Raw genomic sequence first — 25,601 nt, 5'->3', positions numbered from 1 at the left:
TATCGAAAATTTGAGTAGCTAAAGCTGAAACAAGCTACTTTCAAAGTAACAGAAAGAAAAGCATCGACTGGAGTGGGAGAGTCAAAGTCGAAAAGAGGATTCCTCACTTTTTTCTCTCATTCAAAACCGTGCATATATATATATATATATTTTTATGATTTTTTTATTTTTTTATTTTTATTTCACAGTATTAATTAATTGTTTGAACATCACTTGTTTTCTTTTTCCTTAGAAAAAGAAGAGAAAAAAGGGACTTTCTATATCTGTAGTGAGAGTGAACAGTATAGTCAAATAGTGCAGAGAAGACCCGACTATAAGCCCTTTCTTCCACTCTCACTCTCAGCAGAGCCAAAAAAAATAAAAATAAATCTACTGCTCAAATCAGTCGGCACCATCTCATAACGCGCCATCATAACGCGATGGGCTGTACAGCTTCCAAGCTCGACAACGAGGACACTGTAAGGCGGTGCAAGGAGCGGCGCCGCCTCATGAAAGAAGCCGTCCACGCTCGCCACCATCTGGCGGCGGCTCACGCCGATTATTGCCGTTCGCTTCGTGTTACTGGCTCAGCTCTTTGTTCTTTCGCTGCTGGTGAACCTCTTTCCGTCTCTGAACAAACTCCCGCGGTGTTTCTTCACCCTCCGAATCCTCCGACTTCATCTACTAATAGTGTACCGCCACGCGTCGTTCCATCTCCATCGCCTTCTCTTCATCCGCCTCCACCACCGCCTGCATTTTCACCATCTCCGTCTCCGACAATAGCTAGTTCGAAGCTGCCTCATATTCTCTCTTCTTCAAGCATGAAATCTGGTTCTAATCGTCTGCGTAAGCCGCCAAAACATAAGCTGCCTCACATATTATCGGAATCGAGTCTTGCGTCTTCTCCTAGAAGCCAGAAATCAAATTTTAATTATGAATATCCTACGGCTTATCAAGCTAATTCAACTTATTCAAATACACCTTCGCAAGCGTCCTCTGTTTGGAACTGGGAGAATTTTTACCCTCCTTCTCCTCCCGACTCCGAATTTTTCAACCGAAAATCACAAAACCAAAATCAAAACCATCACTTAGACACTGATGACGTGGACGATGATGAACCAGAAACGGAAACCGAAACCGAAACTGAGAAATCCGAGTATGATTTCTTTCAGTTGCAACACAAGAAACACAACTTTCACAATATGACCAATAATAACGATGATAGTATCAATATCAGTACTAACACCAATAGCAAGCAGCAGCAGCATAATAGTACGGCCGATGAAGAAACAGAGAGAGAAGAAGTTCAGTGCAGCGAATGGGGAGATCATGATCATTATAGCACAACCAGTTCATCTGAAGAAGGAGAGGAAGATGATGAGGATAGAGAGTCCAGATCCGAGATCGGAACCCGGTCGAATTTCGGGTCATCGGTTCGGGCAGAGTCAGTTAAACAACCACCGGTTTATGGAAATGCAACAAAATCTGACGAGGCCGGTTCATCGGCGAGTTATAGAACGGGAGAGGTCTCTGATATGAAAATGGTGGTTAGGCATAAGGATTTGAAAGAAATTGTTGAAGCTATTAAGGAGAATTTTGATAAGGCTGCGGCTGCTGGGGATCAGGTTTCGGACATGCTGGAAGTCAGTAGGGCTCAGCTTGATCGGAGTTTCCGCCAATTGAAGAGTAAGCCTAATTCTCTTATTTTGGCGATTTTGAATTCACGTAATCATAAAATCAGTTTTTTAATTAATTAAATTGTTTTAAAATTTGATGATTGATTGTCATTTGGGAATTTGATGTTGAATGCAGAGACGGTGTATCATTCAACTAGTATGTTAAGCAATCTAAGCTCGAGTTGGACTTCGAAACCGCCACTGGCAGTTAAATACCAGCTTGACACCGGTTCGTTAAATGAACCGGGTGGCCTGAGAAGTCTTTGCTCCACCATGGAACGGTTGTTGGCTTGGGAGAAGAAACTCTACGAGGAAGTCAAGGTACATAACATCTCCCATTTTATTTAATTTAAATTTAATTAAATGGTTTTTTTTTTTTTCAGAAAAAAGCCATAATTTAACCATTTTTATCTAAGCAAAAAGTTTTTGGTTAAAAGAATGACTAGGATATCCACTAGTGTCGGATATGGCGTAAGTTCACCTCAGCACCAGATTTACGGTGGAATTTTTTTTCTCTTCTCGTTTTACGAAAATACCCTCTTCTATAATTAGGTTTTACCTGTTGTTTTTTCTTTTTTAACGCTCGGATTTACCTTCTGTTGAAACGTTGGGTTTCTTCGTGATTTGGACGTTTGTCTACTTGTCTTTTTCGGTAGAAATTATCTTCAACTGTAATTACCTTTTATTTGTCTCTAATCTCTTGATTTTCTTATTTCCTAATGAGTCATGACAACGACGGAAATATATCCCCAAACAAATTTATTTATTTATTTATTTCTTGGAACATGTTTGTGGTCGGTCGAACTAACTCGTGCACTTTGTCAGTCAAGTGGATGCATTTAGTTTTTTTTTCCTTCTCCAAATGATAAGGTATCTATTTTGGCCCTTCAATCTTAAGGGCGCACCCACATACGCTGGCTGGTGCATTTATGCATTTATGAGTAAACTCCCAGTCTTTTTCGAAGTATCAAGCCTTACCAACTGGACTGAATACTCTTGCCGATGCATTTATTTTCTTAATATTTGGAGTTCGGTTATAGAAAACCTCACTATTTGTATGATTCAAAATTATTTTATGGTTTTTTCACAATTTGTTTTAGTAGGGATTATTGTTTAAGAAGATAGTTGTTAACTTTTTGCTAGCTTTTTGCTAGGTTATGATCAATTATGCCATGTGGCAGAACTTTTCTTTTTTCTTTTTAAAAAATATTGGATGTATGCTCAACTTAGAAATGAGGAGCCAGGTTTCTCCACATCTTGTTATTTGAATTGGATTAAAAAATTGCCTACATACACAACCTCTTCAGTGTTGTATATGGAGCTATGTTTATATTAAAATAAGCCAATGTGGCAGGAGAAATCAAGTTGACAAGTGCTAATGCAGAAGAAATAACAATTATTTGATGAATTATCAGGTTAGAGAAGGCATAAAGATTGCGCATGAGAAGAAGCTGTCAACACTACAGAGTCAAGAGTACAAGGGAGAGGATGATGCGAAGGTAGACAAGACCAAAGCTTCAATAAAGAGGCTGCAGTCTCTAATTATTGTTACATCCCAGGCTGTTTCTACCACCTCAACTGCAATCATTGGTCTTAGGGACACAGATCTTGTCCCCCAGCTGGTTGAACTGTGTCACGGGTACGCCGTTTCCTTTTCTGGAAGTTTTGATGGTATTATTATGTTTATGCGTGAAGAATGAAATAATAGCTTCATGGAAATCAATTCTTTGGGGTAAAATCCATTTGGAGCTGACTTTCCAAATTTTATCTCTATCTTGGTTTCCCTCTTTTCCTTTTATTTGAATTGGTAAGATTTTCCATCTCATATCTAAGTTAAACAAAATCTAGATGCTCCTTTTTGTACCCTCTTTCAGAATTTGTAACTGTAATTAGGCTCATTGTATGCATGTCCTTTTGACTTGACAGATGCTTGGCTATACTGCATGCTATAGGTGATATATGCAGCATTATAAAAACAATTTTAAAGCCTTGTTTTGTTTCTTTTTTTTTTTAATAGTGAACCTATCTGAATGGTTAACTGTTGCCCATGTAAACCATTTAGCTGATCACTCATCAGACATACTTGTTGCAGATTCATGTACATGTGGAGATCAATGAACCAGTACCATGAAGTTCAGAACAACATTGTGCAGCAAGTGCGTGGCCTTGTCAACCGATCAACCAAGGGTGACTCAACTTCTGAACTGCACAAGCAGGCAACTCGTGATCTCGAGTCAGCTGTTTCTGCATGGCATTCCAGTTTCTGCCGCCTAATAAAGTTCCAAAGGGACTTTATCCGGTCTGTCCATGGCTGGTTCAAGCTTACTCTTCTTCCTGTTAGCGATGGCAATGTGAATAGCAATGTGGAACATTCCGATGTATATGCCTTCTGCGATGAGTGGAAGCTCACTCTTGACCGTGTCCCTGATACAGTTGCTTCTGAAGCCATAAAGAGCTTTATCAATGTTGTTCATGTGATATCTCTAAAACAAAATGAGGAGCTTAAAATTAAAAAGCGAACTGAAACAGCTTCAAAGGAGCTGGAGAAGAAGGCTTCTTCCCTTCGAAATATTGAAAGGAAGTTTTATCACTCCTACTCTATGGTTGGTATTGGGATGCCTGATACTGGAGCTGATAACGGGCAGGTATTGGATGCTCGGGATCCATTGGCTGAGAAGAAATCTGAGCTTGCAGCCTGCCAGAGGCGGGTGGAAGATGAGATGTTGAGACATGCCAAAGCGGTGGAGGTGACAAGAGCTATGACACTGAATAATCTTCAAACAGGCTTGCCGGGGGTTTTCCAGGCATTGACCAGCTTTTCTTCCTTGTTTACTGAGGCACTGGAATTGGTATGCAACCGTTCATATGCCATAAAATAGGTGCACATGATTTTTCTATTTGGATTTTTGAGGTAAGTCGGATATCAACAAGGGCTGGGAAAATTTTGGCTGTGGGCTCTTATGATAATAGTCATTATAATCACTATTAATTTTTTTGTTGGGGGAGGGGAATTTTTGACATGTAAATACTTGCGGTTTTGGCATCCTTTGTTCTGGTGAAAGGGGAGGGAAGTGTGGGTGTACAGGATCATTCGCTTTGGGTTGTTGTATTAGAGGTTCAAAATTTCAGCATATGAATAAATTATACGCATTCTACTCAGGGTTCCCCCTTTTGTAATTAAAGTTAAAAATATATGTTGCCTTTTTTCTTTTTAATAAATCAATTGAAAAGTGAATGGTACAAACTAAGCTGGCCAACTTATGTGGACCAGAATATTAATTCAGTATTTGATGTATGTCATATTTGGGCTCTGTTTACCTTTGGATTCTCTTTCGGAACTGTGAACTGCCTTTCTCTCTTAAATTTTTATGATGCAAAATTTGAACAAACACTGCGGAGCGAATGAGATCTCACCAATTTTTTTAATTTTCAGAGAGAAATATTTCAAACATAATTTTGGAAAGAATCTTTCCCTTTTGGAGTAAGTAGTTAGAAAATTCTTTGTCAAATTTGACAGTTTCTGTTTTGTTTCATCATATTATTGTGAAATCATAACCCTCCACATTGTTTCTAAACGGACTCTGGCTTCTGTTTCGACCAAAACCCTATAAAGACAAATTTAACATTATAGACAACGGAAACTTTGAAAGAAAGAAAAAAAAAAATGAAGGAATCCTTGCTCATGTGGTTGATAGGTTGAAGAGATCTCATGGTCCAACTTTTGTAGCTTCAAGATTTGCTATTGTAGTAAGTAATCCTGAAAGATCCGAGAAGCAATTGCAGAAATGAAGATGCGAAAATAATGTTTCAGGTTTTGAGTTTTAATAGTTTTTATATCCAACTAACTAGGAAACCCATTATAATTACGGAGTCTGTACAATTGTCAGGCTGCTTCTCGCCCAAACAGCTGGCCTAAACCGGCTGCAAGCTAGGATCTCCACTGACATTACCTACTTATTAAAAAGCATTATGTTGAACTAATCATTTCAGATTGTATTATTTTTGGATGTTTCAATCTTTTGCCATTTTATTTATTATTTCTCTGGCATAGGATCTGAGGCCCCTGCCACCATTGTAATATGATTCCACCAAATACCTGAAATTTGCAGGGTTCTGGGGTTCCCATCCCATCGGAGTATATTAATTAAATATTAGGACAAGCCTACAGGAGCAAAACTGAGACTATAACCAAGAGTTAGAAGCATGCTATAAGTATCAACATCTCATCTCATAGTGAGTCTTGGCCTCGTAGGGTGTTTTTTTTTTTTTTTTTTTTTCTTTATGGGCTCAGTTGTTCGTCTTTTTGGATTTTGCCCTGCGTTGTAATATTTCTTTACGAAAAGTAAAAGGACCAAGCGAATTGTATTGTTTTATTTTTAAAAGTGTAGGCCATTTGTGTTATTGTTTTCTACTTGCGAAAGGGCATCATGTCTAATCACCACCTAACGAGTGATCGTTTTTAAGAAACACTATTGTTTCAATTCAAGATGGGATCAAAAGGTTGATGTTGACCAATTCGTCATGATAAGGACATTATTATAAAACCAATGCAAGCCATAGTAGAACTGTTAGAAAGTGAAAGTAGAAGGGACTAACCAGTATAGATCCAACCGTCTCCCAAAGGAAAAAAAAGAAAAAAGTAGTTTGGTAATTTTGCAAGTTTCTCATCACCAATAGTAAGTTTTAATCAAGAGCGTAATATCAGAATTATGTCTTACTTTACTTTCATTCTCGTCCATCAACCAATGAAAGGAATACTCCCCTTTCCACATTAGTAATTACTTTATGAAACTGAACTAACACCACTACTTCTTAAAATGATTATCAACTACAACACTACACTAGGTTTGGATTGGATGAAAGATATTATGTAGGATTAAACAACAAAGTGCAGCCAAAAAAAGAAAAGAAAAAACCTCCTGTAAATTAAATCTACTCATTTTTCAATTGATACCTTTTCCTCTTGTACGAGGCAGATGAACTGAAGCTCATTACCAGGATAAAGTAATACAGGCGTACTATTGAAAGATCAACTAATACTCTAACAACACAGCACGAGCAGCCTGTATTAAAAGAACTCGAAGTCCAGATATTTACCTCCAGACTTCATATCTGTCCCCACTATCCTCTTACTACTGCTGCCCACTCCAATTGGGTCAACTGCCCCAAATTTCCCAGGCAGCTCAGTCTCCACCGGCCTTGGCACTTCTGGTGGTGTGCTGCACCTTATCAGAGCCCAATTCACTCCTTCAAAGAAAGGATGCTGCTTGATCTCAGTTGCACCCCTCTTCACTCCCAGCCTGTGCTGTGGCTCCTTCACCAGCAAGCCTCGAATCAAATCCCGGCTAGCATAGCTGGTTGATGGCGACTCTGGGAACCTAAGCTGCTGCCCCACCACATTGAACAGTGTAGCACGATTCCCCGAGCCTTTGAATGGAGTTTTACCATATAGTAGTTCATGCAAGAAAATACCAAATGTCCACCAATCAACTGCACTGCCATGGCCTTCCCCCTTGATAATTTCAGGGGCTAGGTATTCATGGGTTCCAACAAAGGACATGGACCGGGCTGCAGTGGGTTCTGCTACAAGCTCTGGAAGTGCACTAGAAGGCACACCAAACTCTGCTCGAGGTTTTCGGTTTTTCTTCTTACTTTTTTGAGGGAAGATTCGAGGAATAAAACATGCAGGCTGGATACATACAGATGAGGGCTCAATACAAGCAGGCTGAACGCAAAATGCTCCACCCGCAGCTCGTTTTGAAGGATCAGAATCAAATGAGGTTTTTATCAGGGTGGGTGAGACTGCACATCTAAGAGACAGGTCAAAGTCTGAGAGCATTATGTGGCCATCATCACGGACAAGAACATTTTCAGGTTTCAAGTCCCTGTAGACAACTCCAAGCATGTGCAGATATTCAAGGGCCAACAAAACCTCAGCAGCATAAAATCTGAAAAACAAAAAAATAGTAGTTATATATGGGGATATCAAAGAAAGCATCAGGTTTGCTATGTATAAGAGAACATAAAACCGAGTTTTCAAGCACATTCAATAATCTCCTGATAAACATGTTTTAGCTGTCATGGCAGATAATTACTAGAAAATCATCCAGCAACTTTTAACTCGTTATGAGCACAATTGATAAGTAAATATAAATGGTCTAGAAGCCCTCTTCTAATTTTTAAAACTCAAAATAGTAGGTGTAAGCTAGTGTTGCAGAGAAAGAGAGAGAGTACAGATTCACGTAACTATTTTAGCTCATATCCGTCAAGACAGGAAATCAATTATAATCATTTCCTTTTCCAATTAATAACTGTCTGTAAGCCTTGTGTGGAAGAGGTGCATATTTGTTTTTAAAAAAGCTCATAATCTGACACTACGCAGCAGGTATTTTTGAAACAATACATCAAGCATTGGAAGATCAGAAACAAGTTGAAAAGCAATGAAAGAGATGAGAGGAATTGCAGGCATCAGTTAACAGTGTCCAGCGTTACAAGTTTTCAAATGCCTCTCCAAACTTCAAAAACCACTAAGAGAAGTATTGGCCTACAAGGGACTTTAACTCTAGAACCAAGGAATTATAATGAGGAAAATGTTTAGATTTATGTTTCACGAGATACATGTGAACTAATAATAAAGCCCAATAGTAAATACAGCAGTTGTAGCTTGTTATGCATAATGATGCAACCTCTAAATCTACAAGTCTTTATTCCTGAGTGAAAACATAGCCCCATGGCAGATAGAGTACCCATTTACCAAATTTTGTCATTTTTAACACAAATCATATCTAAACTTGAAAAATATTAAGATCATAAGCACATGTTGAAGAACAAATAGAAAATGTATGTCTCATGTAGAGGAATATTAGGATAAAAACACACCTTGCAGCATACTCAGAAAAATGTTTCCCAGGTTGTCGTTGCCTCAGAGTATGCAGATCGCCCCCCGGACAGTATTCCATAACTAAACAAGAGAATCTATCAGTTTCAAAATGTGTGTACAAAGTTGGCAGAAATGGATGATCCAAGAGCTGCAAAATCTCCCTTTCTGTCTGAGCCCTAGTCAACTTCTTCCTGCTTGCAAGAGATGCCTTGTCCATTACTTTCATTGCAAAATAACAACGAGTCCCGCTAAGTTCTGAAAGATACACACTACCAATGTCACCGCAACCAAGTCGTTTTAGTAGTCTGAAGTGACTCATGCCTAAAATCCCATCTCGTGCTCGGATGGCAAGAATAGCCTTCCACCTAGGATCATTTCCTTTGTGGGGCTTATTTGCACTCCCTGTAACGTTGCTCCAGTTGCTGTCATCACTAAGGCCACTGCTATCACTTGCACGGCTAACACTAGTCTTTGCACTCTCAAGTGAATCCCCCCTAACACTAACACTACCTTTTGTACTCTCACAGTTTCTCTCCATACTTAGCATGCCATCACTCGTGATAGCATCACTTCTGTATGTGCTGGCACAGCTATTGACAATGCTCATAGCTGTGACAACACCTGTACTGTCAATGCTACTATGTGGACTTACATTACCACTTGGAGGCAATGAAGCATCCCATACACATTCCTTCTCTTCCGAATCTGCCGGAAGGAGAGAGCCTTCTGTATTTTGTGAAGCACGAGCAATAGAAAATGGAGAAGACAGAGCAACTAACTCATTAGGTTCTTCAACTAAACTTTCTGCCGGTGAAAGAATAGCAGGGCTTGGTTTCTTAGGTGGAACCCTGATTGAAAGGTCTTCGAGGAAAGGCCCCTTTACAGACACACTCTTCATGAGGCATCCAGCCTCAGATTTCTTTTGTCCAATCGGTACAAATACTGTTTTCATTAGATCCATATCAATAGGTTCTGGTGGATGGCTAGCACCAGAGAAAGAGCTAGAACCACCTTCATCAAAGGAATCGCCGCTTCCCTTAGAAGGAACAACATCAAGCATTATCTCTTCTTGTACAGCCAGAGAGTCTTTTCCCTTCCAGGGTCTTACAGGCACAGGTAAGTCTATAACTTGGGAGCCTTGTGCATGAAATCTTCCCACTACTTCTCTTACCAATCCTGTCTGCAGCCTTTGCATCTGACCCCCTTCTCTTCCCAAGGTCACGTATGCATTTGATAACTGACTTGCAACAGGCAATTTCCCAGGAAGAGTTTTTGATTCTGTAACTCTCTCCATCTCCAGCAACCGCTTAACATTACATGTAATTACGTTTCAATGAGTGACCCTGCAGATGAAGATTGGACATATCAGCTGGTGGTTTAGTTTACTTGGAAATTAATCACCGTCAAAAAGCTTATCCCCTGTTCTCCTAATAACTAATAATTTTACTTTGTCCGTTTCTAGTTCCAGTAGATCAAGGAACAAATAACAATATGAAATCCCAAAAAAGGAAAGAAGGATCATGAAGCCAAATCTAGTAGAAGTAAGGATAAACGAATCAATATGGGTAAAAACATTCAAAAAAATCAAAGAGGGAAAGCAGATATAGGAAGTAGGAACCCTGTAAGCCAATCTACAGCCTTATTAATATTAAAATTTCATTGGATGTAATGAAATGTATTTACAGCAACAGCATAGCAGAAAATATATTTTGTTGGTTTAGTTTCTTAAATGATTAGATAGAAACTAGTATATCACTAAAGCAATTGAGCAACGTTTTAAGAAATTAGTACTAAAAAAATCCAAATATCTAAGCCTCACGCTTGTTTTCTGCTTACATTAGCTCATTTCTGACCAAAATAGGGAAAATGACAATAAATTCATTTAAATACCCACCATGAACACCAGCAATTAGAAGATAGTATAGTAAAGTAGTAACCACATAGCTGCTCACAGCTCAATAATATTAAAAAATCTAAAAAAATAAAAATAAAAATTCAACTCAACTAACCGTCTTTACAAGAGCTGTGAAGCGGACGATGAAAACCCTAATTGGCAACTAAAATCAACAAGCAGCTAATCACAATCACGAAATCCTTAACCTCAGTTACAATCAAAGGAATACAAAAAAAAAAAGAAAAAAAAAAAAACCACTCTAGTAAATTAAGAAAAGAACACCTTAAAATAAAAAGTTTCTAAAAGCAAAATTCACATTCTCAATAGCATCAGAGTCCATACATAGACCCTTCAACTCCACGCAAAAATAAAAAAACAAAAAAAGCAAAAAGTAAGAACAAAACAGAGAATATGGAATTGTGAGGCGGTATAACATAAAGAGATCTCCGAATCCCAAAATAGAAAATGGTAAACAAAAAAAAGAATCACAACATAAAGCATAAAAGGAACATTCAAACAGAAGATAAGAAAAAGAAAGTTATTAAACAAAAAGAAGAAAAACTAACAATAAAATTCCGTACGGTGTATTCTGTACAAGAATTCTTAGGGTTTGGATTGAAAGCTGAAGGCATGCTTCTTCTTGTGTCTCTGTTTAGGAAGGATTTTGAGTTTGTTTCTTTCTCGCTCTAGAAGCTTTAAAATAAATAATATGTTTATATATAAGAAATCAGAATTAGAAATTTCAGTAGAGCTCGAGCGAACGATCAGAGCTCGAGCTCTTTCTTCATTCTCTCTCTAAGACAGCAATTTCTCTCTCTAATATCTCTTTTTCTTAGTTTGGCTGTGTCATGTGCGTATAGGGTGGCTCTGCAACTAAAAGAGCTTATTAGCAGTACTAGCTTTTCTTCTTTTCTTTTCTTTTTTTTTTTTTTCTTATTACTCCTTACTTTGCCTTTTTTTTTTTGTGCGTGTACGGGTGAGTATAGCAGGTGGTGAAGGAGGGAAGACTCAAAGAGAGAAGCGGGGCGGTGGGGCCCATATTCTTCGGGTCTGGTCCCACTCTGTTTCTTCTTTAACCTACACTTCTTTCCACCCTCTCTCCCTGCCTCTTTGTCATTACCATTTAGTTTAACCTTTTTTTCTTTTATAAATCGGGTTCGGATTATAAAACTGGGTCCTTTTTATTCTCAATTGCACTAGCTGCGCGTGCTACTATGGTTACTAAAAATTTTCTATATTAAATATGTCTAGTAATTAACTAACAATTGCATAATCAATGATTATATAAGATAAAATTAATGGATAATGGGTACTTAAGTGAAGAATGTCTCATCAATAGCAATCTACTCACTAATACTCTGAAAGGATAAAGCATTATAAGTGTTATTAACGAAATACACTGCTCTTAAACACAACTTAAATTTTATAATACGTTTGATTTGAAATTCATAAAATTTATTTATAAATTTAAAATTTATGTGTTTTAAATGAAATAAAAATTAAATTTATATAAAATTAATTATAGCTAAATTAAATTTTAATAAAATATATATAATTTTTAAATGAATTATACATTAGTAAGTCAATATATTCTATAACATTAAAATCTCTATTTTAATTTTATCATTTATATTTTATTTTCTTTTTCATGTATTTTTTTTTAAATTAAATAAAATTTTTTATAAATTCAACCAAACATAGCATAAATATTAATATCTAAATTATACTATTAGCTGTCTTTTGTTTTCTTATAACAATGATGCTCCTTAACTACTATTTTAGTTTTCTATTCTTTCTTAGTTGTTTATTTTTTTCGATAAATTTTTTTGCTAAATTTAAGATTTAAAAATCAATTTGTACTCTCAATTTAGAGTCGGTGGCCAATTTACTCATATTTTAAATATTTTACCAATTTTACTCATTAATTTGGTAAAAGCAGTCAATTCAGTCCAAATTTCTACAAAATTAAGAGATTGAATTTCACGCATAATGCAAAGCAAGTAAAAAAGTTCAATTAAATTATCTAATCAATAAGTAAAATTGAATTTAGTCCTTAAAACTTTATATTATATATCAAACTCAATTAAAATGAAAATACTAAACAATAGTAACTAATTACTAATTTTCTTATCCACTTTACTAAATTATGCTAAAAATATTAGAAATTAATTTAAATATTTAAAAAATCAACTCTTTTTCTAATTTTAATAAAAATTAAAATTTGCATGAGTTTAATTTTATTATTTAATTTAAATTTTTATTAAAAATTTTAAAATTAATTTTTTTATATATTATTATTAGATTATATTAAATAACAATCTTATTATACAAATTATTTTACTAAGTTTAATACATAATATAAAATTTTAAAACTAAAATAAACTTTATTTATTCATTAGGTCCTCCATTCACTTGTTTTGTATGATACATAGGGTCTAATCTCTTAACTTTGTAGGAATTTGATTTGAATTAACTGGTTTTATCAAGTTGGTAGGTGAAAGTTGGCAAAAAATTTAAAATTTGAGTAAATTGGCCGTTGATGGGGCAAATTGACTTTTAAATCTAAAATTTTTAACTGCTCCAAAGTAATTTTAATAAAGAAAGAAATAAATTTAATTGTTGAAAAACTGATTTGAATAATAAAAATTCCATAAATGGAGTTCTTACCTCTAAGTATATGTCAAAATGATGTATTCGTGCAATAAGTAAAAAAAAAAAAAGAGCCATTTAAGATATCTATTAATCTTAATGTTCAGGGTTGTGAATTATATTATCCTTAAAATATAGATTTCCAAAGAAAAATTAATTCAAAGTTAAGTCATTAGATATAAATTTGGATCAAATTATATAGATATAAAATGAATGCTTCTTTTATAACTTAGATAAGTTGTGAACATAACTTAGTATATACCCAAAAAAAGAAACATGAAGTGATTCTCATGCTAATCAAAACAAACAATCACAATACATACAAAAAAACTATGGCTACTTTGTTAACATAAGATGTACTGTAATAATAAGAGAGGGTCCACCTCTCTCCTTCTTTCCAATAATTATTACATTTTCTTTTTAGAAAACAATATTATAAAATAATAATGAAAAACTCTTTTATTTTGTAAGACAACATCCACCAAATTGGCCGAAGTGGGCCTTTGAGATTCTCATGGCTTTATCATTTTGACTTGTGACCGTAGGTATTATATAGGTTTCTTCTTTTCTTAATATTTTTTAAACTCTTTTTATGGTGTCTTGTAAGAAATATTAAGCTCAGGGTAATGAAGGAATATTAACTGCTATTTTAGGAATTTAAAGATTTAAATAAATAAATAAATAATTTTGTTTAATATGTTTGAAAAGAACCGAAAGTGTTAGTGAACAGTACTGTGCACAGTAGTGGAGTGGCAGTGAATTGCAATTATCAATCAACAGTTGGAATGTGTCTGCAACGACTAAAATTGCCGCGTTGGGTTGGGCAGTGAGCTATAGTTGAAATGTCCGAAAGAGCCCTCATAAATAAAAGAAAGGAAAAAGCCAAGCGACACAACAGCTAGAATGTAGCTGAAATGAAACAAAACGAGGGGTCATTTCTGTCATTTAGGAAAAGGACAGGTACGCGTGCATGGTCAATTTGTCTAGAAATGGCAGTGAGTCAATAATAAACAAAAGCGTTAAGTGAAGAAAACGGGCATTAATATGTATTGTATGTATTAGTATATGAATGAGCAATAGCAGTAACAGATAGGGAAGCGAGAACAACAGAAGAAGAAGAAGAAGAAGAAGAGTCAGTGAATGGTCAGCTTCTTTGTGTTTGTGGCCCTAAGTGCTTTTGTTGCCTCTACCAGCTAGCTTCTTCTTCTTCTTCTCACTCAACCTTGGATTATTTATTTATTTATATATAAATATGCATCAAGACATGTCACTCTCACTGTTTAAACATGCCCAGTTCCGTTTTCAGGTTCTACCGCAAGATGTCTATATATTCCGTCATCTAATCTAACCTATCTACTTACATTACTGTCAGAATTGTTGCTCAAACCGTATACATTAATCAGACCCACTATAGTATGATCAATCTTTATCTAAAACAAACCCAAAAAGATAAAGAATTGAGAATCCCACTTCCCATCGTATAATAAGCTTTTGTGATAATGAGAAAAACTCGATTATAAGACTTTGCTCAAGTTATATTTGTATCTACTGTCATATTTTATAATATAATTTAAATTTGGAGGGAACTCTCAATTTTAGCGCTTTGTTATGGAGAGTGAACAAAAATGGTATTGAAGTAACACATGAAAGCCGGTCAAACAAACTTTTCCCTAAATTAGTAGCCAATATTACACTTGCTAATCCTTTCTGAAAAGAAAATACATTGTCGTATATTAATAAAGTGAAAAATTAAATAAGAAAAAATGAAGGTGAATCATAATTGGGTAAACTTTATTGATGAATGGTCACGATGAAGTGGACAAGTTGTGAGTCTCCAATCCCGTAAAAGGTAGACTTAGTGATTAAAATGATTAGCTCAATATTTTACCACTGGATGCTTAAATCCTCACAATCCACAATGACATACATTTCCAAAAAAGAAGCATTTTGGTAATCGATGCGGTACTTGTGGGGCTAACCGTTGTTCCCTTGCTTTTTGAAAAGGGGCAAATTAGAGGTTTGAAAGTGTGGGCTTAGAGAGTATTGGAATTAGGAAAAGAGAAGCATTCAAAGGTGGGTTTCAATGATTCCTTTCTCACTTCATTTTGGTCCACCAATGGCTTTCTTTTTTTTTTTTTTTTTTTTTTCTTTTTCTCCTCATTCTTTGTTATTTTTACCTGGCAATCTTGCACTAAATGTGGAACATAAGCTTCCTTTTTTTTATGTCCTAATCAGAAAGGCAGGAGTATTACCATATACTAATCTTTTGGTCATTGGGGAATATTAGTTTATGGAATGAGTAAATTACAACTTTTAGAGCCCATCAATTTTGGCAGTGGGTTGGATTTATAACTACCGATAATTGGGATCTCAATTTTCGGAATTACCAATATTTTTTGTATTTAATAAATAAATAAATAAATGAATCTAGGGTTTTAAAACAAAATGATTCCAAAATTTAAATTCCTCCAATAATTTTGATTTAAATGGATCCATGATCCATATTTTACATAAGAGTATATTTCACGCGATGCATTCACGTTCAGGTGTAGTCTATTGTGACCCAGCAAATGGGAATTCCCACAATGCTAAGTATCACTCTAGAATAGATGGACAGATTTTCACCTCAATAATCGAAGGACCCTACCCATATTAGGCCAGACAAATTTAGTCAGCAAATAGTGCTCCTTTTGCTAACTTGTTTGCAAGTAATCATATACTACCCAACTTACTTTAGGACTGGATCAACCCATTCCTCCAACAAAGGCCAAAATCTTGATTGCTACAGGCCCCCCACCTAAAATGGTTGTCCAACATTGGGCCACTAATTGTCTATTTAAGCTCATGCGTATGAGTTGGCTTCCTTCTCAGACAAAGCTTAATTCTCCAGGCTTCATCATCCATTCCACATCCAGCAGTGCCTTCGAGTGGACTTGAATAGAGGGTTGACAAAGAACTTCCTTAGCTTCATTGAATACACAGTTAGGTACTCAAAAGACTTTTACTTCCTCCATCTCATTGATTGAATTGCAAGAAAAAAAGAAGTGTGATAGACTTTAGTTGATAAATCTCTCCCTTCACTCCAAATTAACCCCCAAAGAAAAACCATATGTCACTTGGAATTGCAATGGCAACAGGAATGAAGCAAATGACTCTTAAGGACAAAATAATTAGTAACTTTCGTGGCACCAAACTTGCCCAAATAAATTGGCTTATGTACAGTAGCTGGCATTGGCAGTGGCAAGCTTCCCTTCACTGCCTTGGTTTGGGCCCAAGTTATACAAATAGTGGGCTTTTGGGCTTGGGATCTTCTGCCTTTCCATCCGTGAATCCATATAAACTTTTTGCGTTGGTACGCAACACAGTCACATAGTTGGTTACGTCTAATTAGGGATTATTGCATGCGGCAATAGAATCACATTTCCATTTCCAATCTAATAAAAATTCCAACCAAACTGTATATGTATAACCGGATGGAATTAGAGTTCAACGGAAAAATATAATAATCTTCTCTTGGAATGGTTAATTTTGCCTTTTTTTAATTAACGAATAATACAATCATGATTAAGCTGTCTTACGCGGACGGTTGAGATTCCATGACTCCTCGAACAAAGAATGGCAGATGAAAAACTTAATTAATAATGAATAATTATGCCACGTGTTAAAAGGTCAACGTCCGAAGTAAAGACTGACTGCAACTACGACTTAAACCGACTATTCTTCAATTTGTCCGTTTTCCAACAACTGAACTACCTCTTCTTCGATCTCAAAATTTCCCTTTCCTACTTCCTCAAAGTTCTCCATCACACGCGAATTTCGTAATCAAAATCATTATTAGATCTCTCTGTTTGGTACTATGGCAGTAGCACCTGATACAGCGGAGAGGATCGGTTCGTTGCCAATGGAATCTTCTGCTTCTAAATCAGCTTCTGTTTTGGACTACGAACCTCCTTCTCCGGCTACTATATCCTGCGATGCTGATTCTCCTGATCGCAGCGACCTTTCCGATTCTTCTCCAAACCCTAACCGAGACTTCGAAATTCAGGTACTTACTTGTGCTTCAATTGTATGTGCACTAAACTAATGTGGTGGATAGTTGTGTTTTGCTTTCTCGTTTAAATTATGTACAACGTCCCAGCTTCCTTGCAAGTATCTTTGTTTTAAATTCTACTTTTGTCTTATTTTCATATTTCATGTTTAAATTGAAATTTAAAATGATAATTTCTGTTGAAACTTTTTTCTTAGATAATTCCTTCTTTTTTCTTTTATTCGAGTGAAGCTAATTAAAGTGATAACTTACTGTGTCAGTCCGTTATCTGCAATGTTTGGAATACATATTTACTATACCAGATACTCGAGAGTGATTACTTATTAATTTCAATGACTTATTATAAATGTATTTGAGTAGTTTGGCAAGCTGACTATTATTGATAATGAGCAATTGGAGTTGATTACATGAAGACCTTGAGTCCATGCCTTTTCTTTTAAAGCAAAATTCTATAGAAACTGAGATACTTCGTCGATCTTTATGCTCGTATTTCCTCTTATGTTTGATCTTTGTACAGGCAGCATTGAGGAATGAAGAGTATAGACAGCTCTTTCGATTGCCACCTGAGGAGGTAAGCAACTATAGTCTCTGGATGTATATTTCCTGATCTAGTGTTTGTCAAAATTCAGCATGATCTCTTAGTGTAGGGGAAAATATCAGTAATGTACAGGCCCTTGTACATGATTTCTGAATTTCTTTCTTAAAGTATGGATTTTTTTTCCTAAGTTCCTTTCTGAAGACATGTCTAAGGTTCCTTTTTCTTTCAGGCCATTGTACAGGATTTTAATTGTGCATTCCAGGAAAGCATTCTCCTTCAGGTAAGTTGGTTATAACATGTATTTTTCAATTTAGCTGGCCGTGTTGGGTGTTTTTTTAATTATTTGCTTGATATTATGCATCAACTTCGGTTAAGATCTATAGATTCATTTTAACTTATCATTTACATGTTGCAGGGACACATGTACCTGTTTTCACACTATATTTGCTTTTACTCCAACATATTTGGATTTGAGACTAAGGTAAGTTTGAAGATCAAGTGTAATTATCTAGGTACTTGTTTAGGTTCTTACATTTTTATAGTTTGTATTCTTGATCTTTGTTAATTTCTTCAACTTTTGATGGGTTTCTGCTCCAGAAAGTAATTCCCTTCATTGAAGTTTCAAGTGTAAAAAGAGCAAAGACAGCTGGAATATTCCCTAATGCTATAGAAATTTTTGCTGGAGAGAGAAAGGTTGTACTAGACTTAGTGTGGTTCTCTCTGATATTTTATTTTCAATGTCATGTCTTTAGAAATCTTTTCCTGAGAACTCTCTCTCTCTTACTTCTGAATTTCAGTAACAGCTGCAATTTCTAAATCCAGTTGTTGATTTGGCAGTACTTCTTTGCATCATTCCTTTCACGTGATGAAGCGTTCAAGCTCATTAATGATGGATGGTTGCAGTGTGTTAATGGTGCTAGAGCAATAACAGAAGAGCAGGTCTTTCAAACTGTCACTTTCTTGGTTTTATATTATAGTTATTATTATTATTTTTTTGTAGTTATACATATGTTGATAGATTCCAAGTTAAAAGCGACTAGACTTAACTGCATTGAACTTGTACAAAATTAGCACCGATACAAGGAAAAAAATGAGAATCAAACATCAGAACTCGAAGCCTGGAATCCAAAGCTGTAACATGTATAATGAATAAAATCATGAATGTGAACCGCATAGTTCTGCATATCATGTATCTCTTATATTCCTTCAACCGAGAGATTAGAGAAGATATCACTGACCGAATTCTGTACACCCCACTCTTTTGAAGACATAATTTTCTTGATGTTGACATGAAATAACAAGTATTTGACTATTTGCTTATCTTATAAGTGGACACTGAGCATTTTCACTCATGCATAATTGGTAGATGAAAGTTGAAGTCGAACTGACTGTTTCATTACTTTCACTTTTTATGCTGATCAGGAATCAATGATATCTGGGTCTAGTAGCCTAGATAATGGAATTATAATTGAAAAGGTCAATAGCTTCAGAGGGATAAATGAGTTGGATTCTGATGACAGGTAATTATGAGTCATATTTACATGCTAGTTGGGTCTGATTTTTCTTGGGAGAATTTGTAATAGGTCAACTACCTTTATGTGAATCAGGGATAATGATGTTTCTCTATCAAATGACTATATGCTTTCAGCCCCTTCCGCTGTTGAGATTGAGAGAGCTCCAGAAAGGCTTACAGAGATAAAAGATAATGTCAAAAAGGATGTTGAACCAGTCGATTATATCACCTCTTCATCTTCAACGACTTCGATATGGAATGAGGAAGATGCAGAACCACCTGAGAGTTAGTCCAACTGTTACCTATAATTTTTAATATGGTTTTTATTATCTTCTGTACAACATTATGGTTACGAGTTCTTTTCTAAATCTGGTGGTTATGCAAGTTTCTTAATCACCATGGTTGTTAGGAATATACTTCTCTCCGCTCTCAAGTTTAGCCTTTTGGTTCTTTATTTTGTACGGGAAATTTGAGAGGTTGATCTTAGACCTTTTAGAAGAGTTATTTTAGTTTGTAGATACATTGTGATGTTTGGTGTGGACCTACTTTTTTTTCTTTTTTTTTTACATATCTTGCATTCTTCACTGCTGGTTGGTCCTGATAACTTGAACTGGCTGTTCCTTGTATGCAGTTCGAAAATCTTATACAAGAGTAGGAGAAACAAAATTTCCGGTATTGTTTCATTTATGGGCTATCATTTTGCTTCCTTATATTTTGCCAATATATAAAACTTTAACACGAATTGGCATGGTGGCTTTTCTTGCCCCTGAATATCTTTATTTCGTGGATTGCAGATAAAGGTCGAGGAGTTTTTTAATTTTTTCTTTTCAGATGATGCTAGTAATTTTATTGAATCTTTCCATCAAAGATGTGGAGATAAAGGTAATTTGCTTCTGAAATTCCTTAGACACGTCATACTGAAGTGCATGCTTTATTTTCACTATTGGTTATTTTGTACAAATTAAAGTTGTATCTTAATATGGTTGGATGAATTGCTGTACTTTCCAGAATTTAGGTGCTCTTTGTGGCAACCTCAGGAGAAGCTTGGGCATACCCGTGATGTGTCATTTCAACATCCAATAAAAATTTATTTTGGTATGGAGCTGTAGTACCTTTTATTTATTCGTACAGTCTGAATATAGGATTGTTTCATATAATCTGATGTTGCAACTTGTTGTATTCCAATGAAGGTGCAAAATTTGGGAGCTGCCAGGAAAAACAGAAATTTCAAGTATACAGAAACAGGTTCCCATTATGGCATATATTCTTTTTGTGTCTTGATAGACGGTTTGAATTTAGCATTTTGAATTTGAAGATTGTGGTTACATTGCATTATTTAATGTTTCCTAAGAGGGTAGTGTAGGAAAATCTTTCGGGGAAAGGGAAAGCAAGTTTGCTGGAGAATTATTGCAGCAGTGCAGTTAGTTTGGGAGGGTGGGGGCCTGGGGTAATGTGGCACTATGACACTGAACTGGTCTATAATTTGCCATAGCAATATTTTGTTTGATGGTCTGGATTAGGTTTCTCACTACAATGGTGAAAAAAATTGACGGTCCTGCAGTTTTGTCTCTTCTAGTAGTTACAGACACTGTAATGCCGTGGGATTAGCTAATTGGTCATTTGGTAAAATTAGCAAACATTTTGGACTTATTATCCAAAATAGTGTATAGAATTGAAAATGCAGAGATATCTTTATTCTCTTTTGGCTGTCTTCTCTGATATTGAATAAGTGGACTCTCTTGAATCATTTCATAACCTCGGTTCAATACACCTCAGTTCCTCTCTGCTGAAGGCTAGAAATAGGCTCAATTGAATACTACCAAAATGCATCCCTTCTTTTAGCAGGAGCTTTCACAATCCGGCATCCATCTTCTTTAGCGTGACTTTATTTAGGTGTATTCTAAATGGTCCTTGGGCCATGAGCACATGCTGCTAGTTTATATTTTGGGCTGAGTTGCTTGCTATATGTATGCTTCATAACTACACCACAAAAAACCGACACCAGTAGGGTGGATGATTTATAGTTGGTTGAATGCAGTGCCGAACTTTTTCCATTTTGAGGTGGGAAGACTCTGTTGGTTTATAGTTGTCCCTTTTAGCTTAGAGGTTGTGTTGGGAGTTAACTGTTCTTGTTTTTACCCAGCCACAGGACTGGGAATGGCAACCATGTGCCAGCATGGGTTCTAGTGTATGCTACAAACTAATTTTCTTTGGTTGGATTATTGTCATGTCTTTCCATAGTAGAGCCTATAAACGTGAGGCAAAGGAAAGATAACAGACAAAATCAGAGGTCAATATCATCAGCATCTTTTTAGCATGGAAATGGTAATAATACAGACCCAAAGTCAGCCAGTAAGCAGTAAATATCTTGTAATTAGTATTAGACCATTACCTGCTTAGATTTGGTCCATTTGGATTATCTTCTAGTTCCCTAAATAGTAAGACGAGCTTAACTTTCTTCTATTGGAAACTAATTAAAACTAAAAAATGAAGAGTTAGTGAGAAATCATAAATTATTATTTGTAAACCCCTCTGGTCTCTGGGCCTTCCCAAATTTGAATGAGAACTAAATTAATATCTCTGATTTAACCTGTTTCTTTGTCCTGTTTTGTAACCTCTTTACTTTTGCTTTTTGCCAGTCATTTGGTTATTGAGACATCACAAGAAATCAATGATGTACCCTATGGAGATTATTTTCGCGTTGAGGTACAAAACAGTGCTGAGCATAGTGGCATATGCTGGAAAAATTTGGCTTCCCCTCTTTTCTATATGTGCTCTCAAAATGTCTTAGAATTTCTATTTTTGAAAGCAATGTGGAAATGCTATTTGTGAAATAGAATGGAGTCATGACATTGTCAAAATGGGTCAAGGATAAATGTACTATAATGAAAGGAAAAATGTATAGTTATTTGTCTGTTGGAGTGTGATGTTGAGAAATGGAGACCTTTGGAATCATGAAGTCATGGTATGGCCAAGATTTTGTTGCATCTTGGTGGTTGATTTATTCATATACCTATTAAATACATAATGTATTTCATGAAGCTAAAGCTTCCAGAAATCTATTGAAATTCCTTCTTGATATGCTTCTGGTTTTAATATAGGGGCTCTGGGATGTAGTCAAAGATGCTGATGAATCAAATGAAGGCTGCCTGTTGCAGATATATGTAGATGTGGCATTCAGCAAGAAAACTGTCTTTAAAGGTTTTTCTGTTTATCACCAATGGCCATCTTCTACGTGATTCTGATGGTGCACAAAATATACCACTACAAGATAAATTTACATATGCTCGAAAGAAAATTGCTGCTTTTCATGTTTTCAACTGTCAAAATTTCCTGTTTAATCTTCTATATGATATGGTTTATGGTTTCTTAAACATTCTTATATCAACACTTTCATAAAACGTGAACTGGCATGGATGGATTTTATACCAAGTGTCTCCACACTGTTACAGGGAAGATAGTGCAATCTACCTTGGAAGAATGTCGTGAAGCTTATGCAACATGGATAAATATGGTACTGTTTGCTCTCTTCTAGCTACATGTTACTTTTGTTGCTTATCTTAGTTGCTTATCTTAGTTGTGACTCTCAGGCACATGAATTGCTGAAGCAGAAGAACCTTGAAAGACGAGAAGGTTGAAAGAGCACCAATGAATTAAAACGAGCTTCTTATGCACTTAATGTTTAATACTTTGGCCACTTTTTCAAATAACTCATCACTAATTTTAGTTTGTAATATTCTCATTTACTTGAGCAGAAGGTCCTAATGTGATTCAGAATGTTGAAGTTCATACGGAAGTTGCACTGAGAAGTGTGGAAACTTCAGAAAAATCAAGCCAGTCAAATGACCGTGGAAGGATAGCGCAGATGTCCGGTTCCTTGGACGTGAATGAACGGGTTGGTGACCTTGTGCAAGAGAATTTCACGAATGCTACAGCGGTTGCATCCTTGTTGAGAGAATATGCAACGAGATTCTCTACATTTTTGAGAAGTCAGAGCCAAGTTTCCCTGATATTAGTTGTTGCATTCGTTGTAATCTTCCTGATGCAGGTACGTACATGCGCAGCATAAGCTTTTTTTATCATCATGCAGTTATTCTTCCCGATCGCTTCAATCTAGCATGATATTTGCTTGGTTGAGCACGCTTCTGAGAAACTTGCAATTGCGTACGCATTGTGCATTCTTAAATATACTTAAATTAGATGTGCAGCAATGTACCTTACAAACTGCAGCATTGTCTATTTGTCTGCCGAGTTCCTTCCTCCTCTTACAATTACAGTTCAATAATTCCACACATCTTCCATGTTTCACCATGCAATTACACTCTCGATGGTACTCTTCCTTTATAATCTGAATGGCTAAAATCTGTTGGTTCGCATCTTTCCTTCTAGATTGCATGTTCTAGTTTTTACCCTTTCAATGTGTTCAGTCTGGCGTTATTCCTGTAAATGAGCTTTCATCTGAATTGACGGCGTCATTATTACATCAGCATCATGTATTGTGACTTCTTCATGTTTATCTGCAGGTGAGCATACTTGTCCTGTTAAACAGACCGCAAACTGTTCAGGTGGCTTCTCCGGGAGAGTACTACATGGGTGGCATGGGTAGTTCAATGGGTGACCGATCAACTGAAGCTGTGGCGTGGCTGGAGAGGCGAATTCACCACCTTAAGGACGAGATGTTCATGGTTGAGGGGCAGCTGGAGAGATTGCGGCATGAGCACAATTGGATAAAAGCTCAGTTGAAAGACCTAGATGGTCTTAGAAACCGTAACTAACCTGAACTTGTATAGATGGTGATGGCTTGTCAGTAAATTATTTTTCTTTTCTTTTCCATTCTTTCACAAAAAAAAAAAAAAAAATTAACAGTTTTTCATTACGAAAGTATATACTAAACTTGCATGTCTTTTAATTTCTTTGGTTTCCGTAGATAGAACGAACCAAATTTGACCCTGAGTTTCGTAGTCCCAAGTTGGGATGGTTGAATGCTTGTATATGCTTATCACGTCTACAATTTCACTAAAATAGAGCCCTCGTAGATTTTTTTTTTTAAGAAAACGATGAAAGTTGAGTTATTTCCTTTAATGCCAGTTTAAAGTTCGATCATGTGATATTTAGCGATTAACTTTGTATTTGGTTCAAATCCGACAATATTTTTGTTTGGTTCGTAAATGAATTTTTTTAATTTTATTTTCTGGATTGGATTTACAAATGAATTTTTTATTTAATGCGATATGTGATAAATGTAGATTTCTTTTAGGAATTATCTTAGACTTTTAAGAGACAAGAAAGAAAAAGAAAGAGAAGAAATGAAGGAACAAAAAGATGAAAGAAAAAGAAAGTATTTGAATTAGTAGTAGTTTTGTCATAATGAAAAAATAAATAAATTTGAGTATAGAATTTATTTATTAAAAAGTCCAAAAAATATTGCTCGAAAAAACAGAAGATCTATTTCCTGGTAATTGGCCGATGGTATAATTGGGAAATGGTTTTGTTTGAAATGTTAGGTTAAGAGGTAGGCTACGGAATATGTTAGATGTAATGACCGCTAAGCCCTGTTTTTGTACACCAGTATGCTACTTTATAAGGTGAAATCTTTTACTATAAGTTAGGCCAGATCAGTAATTATGATACTGTAGAATCTTTTGTCCCACTCAGCCTTGAATCATTGGGGGAGGGATCCAGGAGACAACCTATCCGATCTTACCAATTACTATACAATGATTACTTTGAGGATCTTCCTTTTTGTACAGAACTGTCGTGTTATAAGAGTAGTGCACATGATTAATTTCTTATTGTTTTTTCTGCCAATTAATGGCCCATATAATACAGTTTTGAGTGCATAAGTCTTCGGACGTGAGCTCGCAGTTTAGTATCATCATTCACCGTCCAAGGATACTACTAATTCTTGATTCTTCACTCTCAAATTACCAACTTCAAACCTAAATTATGGACGGAGCTACATCTCGTCTGTCTTTGCGGCTCATTGGTTATAAAATTGTTAACCATATTTAATTATTTTAAGTTTCAAATTTAATTTATATATTTGTAATTTTTTTTTTTTTACTCTTTCAATTCAACTTAGAAAATATCTTCATTTCATTTAAATATTTATATTCTGAATATATGAACACCTTCAATGAAATTACATTCCAATAGTATTTAAATATTAAAAAAATAAGGAGGTACTAAAATCAAAAGCCTAACTAAAAATGTATAGAAAATGATTTGACGCCAAATATATGGACAAAAAAGTAGTAAGATAATGGGATGCATGAAGAATAAGAAGAGCACCGACTCCAAATCTGATTGATGGAGAATTGGAAATAAGAATTGCGGCTCATTATTGGAAGAAGTTGGCAATACCCATTTCATTAGAAACTCGGTCTTATTATTGATTCTCACAGCTTATCTTCATTTTTACTAC

The 25,601-nt window shown here is 35.6% G+C and overlaps 3 protein-coding genes across 6 annotated transcripts; 2 read left to right on the top strand and 1 right to left on the bottom strand.

The window, feature by feature from the left end:
* Window positions 1-227: 227 nt before the first annotated feature.
* LOC8265780 (nitrate regulatory gene2 protein) lies at window positions 228-4,874 on the top strand. Its single transcript, XM_002511539.4, has 4 exons — window positions 228-1,665; window positions 1,792-1,976; window positions 3,071-3,294; window positions 3,748-4,874. The coding sequence occupies exons 1-4, from the start codon at window positions 420-422 to the stop codon at window positions 4,532-4,534; spliced, it is 2,442 nt and encodes an 813-aa protein (XP_002511585.2). The 5' UTR covers window positions 228-419; the 3' UTR covers window positions 4,535-4,874.
* Window positions 4,875-6,507: 1,633 nt separating this feature from the next.
* LOC8277440 (serine/threonine-protein kinase D6PKL1) lies at window positions 6,508-11,574 on the bottom strand. Of its 3 annotated transcripts, none has more exons than XM_048369819.1 (3): window positions 10,996-11,574; window positions 8,535-9,878; window positions 6,508-7,603 (listed from the first exon to the last, which is right to left on the bottom strand). In XM_048369819.1, the coding sequence occupies exons 2-3, from the start codon at window positions 9,827-9,829 to the stop codon at window positions 6,724-6,726; spliced, it is 2,175 nt and encodes a 724-aa protein (XP_048225776.1). In that variant the 5' UTR covers window positions 9,830-9,878; window positions 10,996-11,574; the 3' UTR covers window positions 6,508-6,723. The 3 variants fall into 3 exon arrangements, with proteins under 3 accessions (XP_048225776.1, XP_048225779.1, XP_048225781.1); XM_048369822.1 differs by having other exon boundaries at window positions 11,011-11,574; XM_048369824.1 differs by lacking the exon at window positions 10,996-11,574 and adding an exon at window positions 10,545-10,937.
* Window positions 11,575-16,800: 5,226 nt separating this feature from the next.
* On the top strand, window positions 16,801-24,086 carry LOC8277439 (protein VASCULAR ASSOCIATED DEATH 1, chloroplastic). Of its 2 annotated transcripts, none has more exons than XM_048376260.1 (18): window positions 16,801-17,123; window positions 17,644-17,697; window positions 17,894-17,944; window positions 18,080-18,145; window positions 18,262-18,357; window positions 18,487-18,603; window positions 19,087-19,184; window positions 19,272-19,462; window positions 19,809-19,849; window positions 19,972-20,059; window positions 20,186-20,272; window positions 20,368-20,422; window positions 21,817-21,883; window positions 22,279-22,378; window positions 22,630-22,691; window positions 22,768-22,810; window positions 22,933-23,225; window positions 23,701-24,086. In XM_048376260.1, exons 1-18 carry the CDS (start codon window positions 16,935-16,937, stop codon window positions 23,950-23,952), a joined length of 1,950 nt encoding a protein of 649 aa, XP_048232217.1. In that variant the 5' UTR covers window positions 16,801-16,934; the 3' UTR covers window positions 23,953-24,086. The 2 variants fall into 2 exon arrangements, with proteins under 2 accessions (XP_048232217.1, XP_002511583.2); XM_002511537.4 differs by having other exon boundaries at window positions 16,802-17,123; window positions 18,502-18,603.
* The last annotated feature ends 1,515 nt before the right edge of the window (window positions 24,087-25,601 follow it).

The sequence above is a fragment of the Ricinus communis genome, chromosome 1, assembly GCF_019578655.1.
Source record: "Ricinus communis isolate WT05 ecotype wild-type chromosome 1, ASM1957865v1, whole genome shotgun sequence".
NCBI lineage: Eukaryota > Viridiplantae > Streptophyta > Magnoliopsida > Malpighiales > Euphorbiaceae > Ricinus > Ricinus communis.
The sequence above is the reverse complement of the archived record's forward strand: the minus strand, read 5'-3'. Positions and strand labels throughout refer to the sequence as shown.